The following is an 8,193-nucleotide window of genomic DNA, read 5'->3' as shown; positions in this document are numbered from 1 at the left end:
AGGGGGGCGGCCGCTATAAAGCTCCTGTCCCCGGAGCGTGGAGACCACAACTCCCCCCGTACCGTCCGGAGCCGCATCCACTTCGGAGACGCGCCGAGGATTTCCCGCAGACGCACACCGTGCTGCCGCTGCCGCCGCTGCCGCCGCTGCTGCCGCTGCCGCCGCCGCCGCCGCCGTCGTCGGGTTGTTGTGTTTTGTTTTTTTCCTCCGGGGTGTTGCGCCGTAGTCGGGACCATGATGATCCCCAGCGTCCTCGCACCTCCCGCCCTGTACCCGGGTCTGTACCCCCACCACGCGCTGCCCTCCACCTTCCACACGCCCTCCGGCTTCCTGGTGGAGGACCTGCTGCGGATAGCCGGACCCGGGGCGCCCTTCCTGGGCCGAACCGGCGGCTCCCTCCCCGCAGCCGCCCCCGCCCCCTGCTCCATCTCCATGCAGGGCTCCTTTGGCGGCATGCACGCCACCTCCACCTCAACCTCCAACTCCACCTCCATGTCCGTGTCCGCGCACGCGGTGACACGCGAGTCGTACTGCCCGAAAAGCCCCCCACCCACCAGCAACAAGGATCCGACTTTCCTCAAGTTTGGAGTTAGCGCCATCCTGGCACCGTCACCAAAGAGCGGTGAGTCCGCCGAGCTCCTCCCGCTCCGCCCTACCCCGTGGGGTTGTTGTTGTTGTTGTTGTTGTTGTTTTTAACGTGCGTGTGCTCCGTCCACAGCGTCGCCCCCGCCCTCCATCCACGCCCTGCACCACAAGGCCTTCCCCATCCCCTACTTCGACGGGACCTTCCACCCCGTCTTCAGGGCTCCGTACCTCCCAGGTGAGACCACACCCCACTTCAGTGTTTTTATTTATTAAAAAAAAAAATGGATTACATTTTTTTTGTTACTTTGAATGTAGAGGAATGCAGTGTTCATAATAAACGTTTCATTCTTCTACATTCAAATCAAATCACTCTGTCATTAATGGTTTGACCGCTGGGCCAATCGCAGCCTGCCCCTAATTAACCAATTATCCCAAATCGTCACGCTCAAAATTGGAGGCGGGTGGGTGTGGTGGTGGTGGTGGTGGGGGTGAGTGTGGGTGTGGGGGGGGTGTCAGGGGGTCTCTTGCTCCCAATTTGGGGGCGTTTTTTTTGGCATTTCTCCGGCTCCTCTTTTTCCCACAGTGCTCCAGGGCACCGGGCCTTTCAGCACCGTGACCGATGCGGTCACAGCTCCCACCGGCCGCGGCACCACCCACGGTCCCGCGGTGCAGGGTGACTTTTTTTTGTTTTTTGTTTTTTGTTTTTTTTTTACCAGGCGGGCTGGAGGCGTGCACCAGTCATGCACTAATTTCCCTATTAGGCGCCATTGAGAGGTGTCAATATTCTCACAAGACCACATAGTGCGTGTTGAGGGGGGGGGTCCTGCAGTAAAATATGTCAAATAATTGGTCCGTTTGTGTGAAGCTGTGTGCAGGAAAAAGAGAAGCAAAAAAACGAACCTCAGTTTGAGATTAAAAGATATTAAATAAAATAATAATGGCTGTTAAACGTATCTGTGCTGGCCCCAATTCATTGGACATGGGTTCCCAAACTGTGGTCCGCGGCCTCCCCAGGAGGCCTTCGGAAGAGTTGCAGGGAGTCCGCAGCAAAATTATATTTTTTATTTGCATATATATAAATATATATTAGACATATTATATTTATATTAGATAAATATTTAAACATATATTTAAAGACATAAAACGTTTCCACAATATATTTACTCATCTCCATTAATGAATCTAATTCTTTTGTTATGAGATTTGTAACTTTATGTCAGTTTAATTTAAATGTTAAACCTTGCCCCTCACACTTTATCAGAGGAAGATATATTTATATATATATATATATATATATATATATATATTTATTTTTTTTGTTTGGGGGGGGGTCCTCCTCAGCCAGGGGCTCTTGCCACAACACAGTTTGGGACCCCTGGTTCCCAATGACCCCAAACGCAGCAACCCGCGGGCCAATCCACGCAGCGAGACGAGGAACAATCTCTTAGAAAAGTCTATAAAGTGGCCGGTGCTGTTCTTTCAGATGGACCATAATGGAGACAGACTCTTTTCATGGGCTCGGCTCAATGCGTGCAGCTGAAAAGCTTTTCGTGTTCATTTAATGAAAATGATGTGAGGGCCCCGGGCCCCCGGGCCCCCGGCATCAGTATTCTGGTATGCGGTGGTGTTTAGTTTCAAAGTGTAAATCTCCTTTTGTTGCAGTAATATATGGCCTTCGCCGCCTGTCCACAGTCTTTTCTCCGTTAGTTCATTACTACACAATTACCGTTCACGGTTTATTAACTCCTCTCCCCCCGCACCCCCACGCACCTCGTCACCATAGCAACGCGCGTGGGCAGCGGCCAATGTGCTAATTAGACTCCTCGTGTCATTCCACTGCAGCCAGGCTGCAAAGTAACGGAGTAAAAGTACTTCACTACATTTAAACCCATTTAACTCTGTTCACTTTGGGAGACTTTTACTCCACCACGTTTCAGAGCAAATAACTTTGTTTACTCCACAGCATTTCTTAACAGTTAATTTAGCTAAAAAATACTTTTGTTTAAAAAAAAAAAATAATAATAATAAGATTTATATATACCAAAATAACAACGAACAAATAAGACTCATCAGGTTCAGATCCTTGTATTGGGATTGGAGGCTGGTAAATCACTATAATAACCTTATTATAGGCTCTGCTGTATCATAACAACAAGTGCTTTTAAATACTTTTACTTAAATAAAACGTCACGTGGTACTTTTATTACAGTCGATTTGAGTCAGAGTATTTGTCCTTTGAATTAAAAGGTCTGAGCACGACGAGGAATGTCCATGAATTAACCACAACATTCCTTTTAACTTTGGCCCCTCAGCCTCCTCCGTGGTGCCCATCCCCGGGACTTTCTCGTGGCCCCTGGCCGCCCGGGGGAAGCCCCGCCGCGGGATGCTGCGCCGGGCCGTGTTCTCCGACGTGCAGCGCAAGGCCCTGGAGAAGATGTTCCAGAAGCAGAAGTACATCAGCAAACCGGACAGGAAGAAGCTGGCGTCCAAGCTGGGACTGAAGGACTCCCAGGTAGACGCAGAGCACAGGGAGATGGATCACATGAGATCAGCTAGAAAGTGAAATGAGATCAAATCAAATAAAAAATCAAATGAGATAAGATGAGATAAAAAGTAAAACGAGATCAAATCAGATAAAAAGTAAAATTAGATGAGATCAAATAATAAGGTAATGAGATAAGATCAGATAAAAAGTAAAATGAGATTAAAAAAATATATTAATTGAGGTCACGTAAAATAAAAATGAGATAAGATCAAATAAAAAGTAAAACGAGAAAAAATAGTAAGTAAAATGACATAAGATCAAATTAAAATTAGATCAGATAAAATAAAGTAAAATTAGATCAAATAAAATATAGTTAAATGACATCAAAATAAAAAGTAAAATTCGATAAGATCAGATAAAAAGTAAAATGAGACAAAAAAATAAATATTGAAATGAGATCAAATACAATAAAAAATAGATCAAATAAAAAGTAAAATGAGATAAAAAAAATATATAGATATATTAAAATGAAATAAAATAGAAATTAGATCAAATACAATAAAAATTTGAAGATCAAATAAAAAGTCAAATGAGATCAGATGAGATAAAATACAAGGTAAAATATGATCAGATGGGATAATAGGAGAAAGTGATAGGATGAGACTATAAAATAAGATATGGGATAGCATATGATTATGTGAGATGATGAAGTATGATTTAGGAGGATATAATATAGAATAAGATTTTATCAGATTAGAACAAATGAAATATGATAAGATGAGATCAAATAAAATAAGATTATATTAGATAAGATCCAATTAGAAGAAATACAATTAAATGAAATTCATAAGGTAAAAAGAGAAAAGAAAATATATGATGATATAAGATGATTTAAGATGATATAAAATTATTTACGATAAGATGATTTAAGATAAGAGGATATAGGATAAGATGAGGTAAGACTCCAGAACTGACCCCCGCCCTCCCCATCCAGGTGAAGATCTGGTTCCAGAACCGTCGCATGAAGTGGAGGAACTCCAAGGAGCGGGAGCTGCTGTCGTCGGGGGGCTGCCGGGAGCAGACGCTGCCCACCAAGACCAACCCGCACCCGGACCTCAGCGACGTGGGCAAGAAGTCCTCGGCCGACGAGGAGGAGGAAGAGGAGGAGGAGGAGGACGGGGCCTTCGGGCGTGGCGGCCCGCGCCCGGCAGAGCTGTGCCTGAGCGCCGGCTCCACCATCTCCTCGCCCTCCTTCTCCAAGCACTCGGACTTTTCGGAGTCGGACGAGGAGGAAATCACAGTATCTTAATTTATTATAAAGACAGAGATATATGTATAGATGGAGCCGTGTTTATATGAGATTTTCTGTAAAAACAAAAAAAACAACAAAAACATACATGATCTGTATCGTTTGCAAGAAGCAGCTTCCCTGAAACTAGAGGAAAAGTCTCCCAGTTTGTTTTCCCACAAACAACGTCCAGTCAAACTGTACAGGAACACACACTCTGCTTCTGAGATATAACTTGCTGTTTTGCACAGCTCTTCCAATTGTACAGAATTGTGTACAACCATGTATGGATATTTTATGCCAAGATTATTGAGTTAATTTTATCTTGACCTTTAAGTGTTTATTGAATTTTTTTTTTTAGGTTTTTCATGAATAATTTATCAATTTTTGTTGAATAAGTATGTTGTATTATTTGCTGTATATACTTTTTGTACAAATACCAAAATAAAATGTCAATACTGTAATTAAATTCTAGTCATTTATGTTATGTTTTGTTCTTTTTTCCAAGTGTGTGTGCGAGACAATGTTCCCATGAATATAAAACACTGTGCGAAAGAAAAATAAGCTGATATTCAACCATAAATAATCATTAATTTTATTGAATCACAATAACTTAAGACTAGTACAGTGATATCAGATTTAATTCTCCGAGCCCTGGACAGACCAGCGATGACAAACAGCATCAACCTGCTCTGGTGAAAAGAGACTGTACACAAAATACGCCTTTTCAAGTACTGTTAAAATTGGCTAGAAAAAGTCAAACGCTGCGCCGTCATCGGGTATTTACAAAGTTATGTTACATATAAAAATGTACATAGCAAAAAAAGGGCTGAACATTCATTGGGCTTGTAAGTACCTCCTCAAACTGGCCGACACCACGCCCACTGCGCTCAACTGGGGCTCAACGCACGGACACACACACACACACGCACACATGCACGCGCGCACACACACCACAGAGGCAAACTCTTTGTGCTTACATTTAACACAGCTCGATAGCATCTTTAAAATGCACGGACACTTATAAGGTGGTCAAAAAACACGGGGGCACAAGTTCAAAAGGATTCACAAATACATTTCCATGCTATACGTCCGGTGTTTGGCTCCCATCTTGGATCAGAATGAGTCGTTGCATAGGATCGGGGACCGAAACACAGAAAACCAGACTCAGAATCCCACCGTTTCCACGAAGGTGGGACCGGAGTTCAAGTACGATATCTTACGTTTGGTTCGGGGCGGGGCGGGGCAGGGCGGGCCGCCGGACCGTCGTCTCCGGCAAATAACGTCACTACAAACAAAGCAGCACGCGCACTAGTCGTCACAGAAACAAACCCACACGCCTGTCGTGGCAAGTTCGCTCTTCACGAATCACAAAACGATGAACACGCAGCGTGGAGGACGAGGCGATGAGGTATAAAACACTCCCCCCACCCCACCTCGTCAATACTATTAAAACAAAACAAATAAAAAAGGTTATGAGTTTGAGCACCTTTTCTCACCGGTCGTCCAAATATTCACAGGCGTCGTATCGCTGGGCCACAGGGAGCAACGCCCTCATTCAGCCCCGAGTTCTTGCTTTTTCTTTTTTCCTCTTCCGTCCGGCGGCACGGGCGTTCGATACGACAGGATGCCGGCAGGGGAGGGCGTGGCCCGGCGCCGCAGGGGAGGGCGCGGCCCGGCGCTGCCCCGTCGGGCCGCAGCCGCTGGGACGCGTAAAGAAGTAGGTAATGCACAGAGTCTGTTACAAAAGAGCAGAAGGAGTAAGGCATCGTAGTTTCAGTCCAGCACCAAATCCATTGTGCTACGGCGGAATGGGCGTGGTGAGATGGAGGAGGGGCTGAAACGTGGGAGAACGGGGGGGGGGGGGGGGGGGGGGGTCAAACGACGAGACGTTATTTCTTAAAAACCGCCAGGAAGGCGCCCGTCTCTCCTCCGCTGGGACAGCTGGGGCTCTACAAGTGGTTTCCCGGCTTTCGCTGAAGGACCCGGCGGCGCAGGGAGGCCGGTCAGCGATGGGTCGGTGGTGCGGCGCCTGAGGAGAGAGGGCCTGCGGCGCCATCTGCAGGCAGGACCGGTGCACCGCAGGAGCCCGGCCCCCACCTGCCCCTGGCTGCGGGGGGCCGGGCCCCCGGTTAACAAGGCCCCCGATGGCGGCTGCAGATTCCTGGCCGGGTTGTCGAATTCGGGGGCGAGTCCGACGGGACATGTTATGACGCCGATGAAAACGGGAAACGGCGGTGGGCGGCAAGGGCTGGAGGAGAAATTTGCGCCGCTCCTTTTGTTTTTGTTTTTTTAAATGCAGCCGTCTTTGTTTTTTTTGTAATATTTGGGTTACCGGCACCCAAATTAAGGTGGCTTGACTTTCTCAATCTCAAACAAAGTCCTTGGGGTGGTACTGACGGGAGATGGTGGTGGTGGAGGGGGGGGCCGAGGGATGTCACCCTTTGACCGCGTCACAAAGTGGACTCCAGTGACGTGTCCAGGATGTCGTCCTGGTTACTGTTGCTGTTGGAGTCGCTGTCGTAGCTCTGGGGGCTGGAGGACGTGGCCGCCTCCTTCAGCCTCATCAGCATGTTCATCTGGAGGCACAGGGACGGGACCGTCCGGACACCGTTTACAACAACATACCACGGGACGCACATTTTATCCCCAATGACCATCATCTACTTTATCATGAAGCCGTACTCCAGGTTTTTAGGGAACTTTCACGGGAAGCTAGGCTAGTTGAACCCCTCTGCAGCCATGCCTTGAGCTAACGCAATTAGCGTGCAGTTTGAGGCCATCTTGGGACTGGGCACAACCGGGGTGAATTTGGTATCTGTCTTCTCATGAGATTATGGGTTAGACAGACAAGAAGCCAATTTCCCAAAAAACGGTTTCCTGACAAAAATTCAACTCTGCATGCATTTTGTTTGTGTGCGAGTGTGTGTGTGTGCTTGTGTGCGTGCGTGCGGGCGCTCGCTCACCAGGGGGTCTGCGTCACTGTCGCTCTGGGGGGGGTCCTTCCTGACTCCCTCTCTGGGTGCCGAGTACCCGTCGAATCCCACGTCCTCCGGGCGGAGCTGCAGGAGCGGGGGCCAATCCGCCGGGGTGGGCGTGGCCGACCAGGGGTAGGTGTCGATCACCCAGTGAGCGGGGTCCTCCCACACTGCCCGGCGGCCGTAGAGCTGCAGAGGGGAGCGCCACGTCAGACCACAGCAGGAACAAATATTCTAGGTGTCTCCACCCAATTGGGCGTCAGTGCCTCCGTGTGGTCGTTATGGCGCCCTGTTACCTGCAGCCCCTCCTTGACGGCCTCCAGCATGTAGGGGATGATGGAGTAGTTCCAGAGGTCGGTGAACCAAACCCTGGAGCCCTCCACGTCCATGGGACAGGACAGGAAAAGACGGGGCCCTGTGAGGACATGGGTGACGGATGGGTGAGGTGGAGTCAATACGTGCTTTGAAGTCAGAAACCCCACCCGCGTCTGAGCTCAACTCTGACAGAGAGACAGGCAGTTGAAATCTGAGCACTGGCTCCCGAAGTCTATGAGCTTCTAAGGGTCGTCAAGAGACCCTTTAAATCCACATCATGTTTCTATAAGCCTGCGTGGACCTTCGGATTCGGCGCTCTCACCGCCTCGGTTCGATTCCCGGTCAGAGGGCTAACTTTATAAGCGGCGGGACGGCGAGGAGGTCCTGGGGTGCCGTGGGCACCGCGCTCAGGTTGGTTATCTCCCGATTAGGGGCCTTTGTTTGTGGAGTTTGCATGTTCTCCCCGCGCTCACATGGGGTTTCCTCCATGAAACATCAGTAAGGAACCCCACCACCACCCCCACCACCACCACCAAAAACAT

At 48.5% G+C, this 8,193-nt stretch overlaps 2 protein-coding genes across 2 annotated transcripts in view; one reads left to right on the top strand and one right to left on the bottom strand.

Annotated features, from left to right (window-relative positions):
• Positions 1 to 234: 234 nt before the first annotated feature.
• On the top strand, positions 235 to 4,420 carry dbx1a (developing brain homeobox 1a; the record flags this gene model as incomplete). The annotated part of the gene is made up of 4 exons (XM_079997055.1): positions 235 to 622; positions 719 to 820; positions 2,898 to 3,097; positions 4,065 to 4,420. The coding sequence occupies 4 exons, from the start codon at positions 235 to 237 to the stop codon at positions 4,377 to 4,379; spliced, it is 1,005 nt and encodes a 334-aa protein (XP_079853181.1). The 3' UTR covers positions 4,380 to 4,420.
• Positions 4,421 to 5,582: 1,162 nt separating this feature from the next.
• Positions 5,583 to 8,193, bottom strand: part of nav2a (neuron navigator 2a) — a gene marked incomplete at its 5' end in the record, with an annotated part of 77,770 nt that continues 75,159 nt past the window's right edge. Inside the window, 3 exons of the mRNA XM_079997957.1 lie at positions 5,583 to 6,937; positions 7,325 to 7,525; positions 7,633 to 7,751. Of these exons, the coding sequence (XP_079854083.1) occupies positions 6,812 to 6,937; positions 7,325 to 7,525; positions 7,633 to 7,751 (446 nt within the window). The 3' untranslated portion in view covers positions 5,583 to 6,811. The remainder of the gene's footprint in view (positions 6,938 to 7,324; positions 7,526 to 7,632; positions 7,752 to 8,193) is intronic.

Source organism: Zeus faber (assembly GCF_960531495.2).
Source record: "Zeus faber genome assembly, chromosome: 3".
In the NCBI taxonomy this organism is placed as follows: Eukaryota; Metazoa; Chordata; class Actinopteri; order Zeiformes; family Zeidae; genus Zeus; species Zeus faber.
The sequence above is the reverse complement of the archived record's forward strand: the minus strand, read 5'-3'. Positions and strand labels throughout refer to the sequence as shown.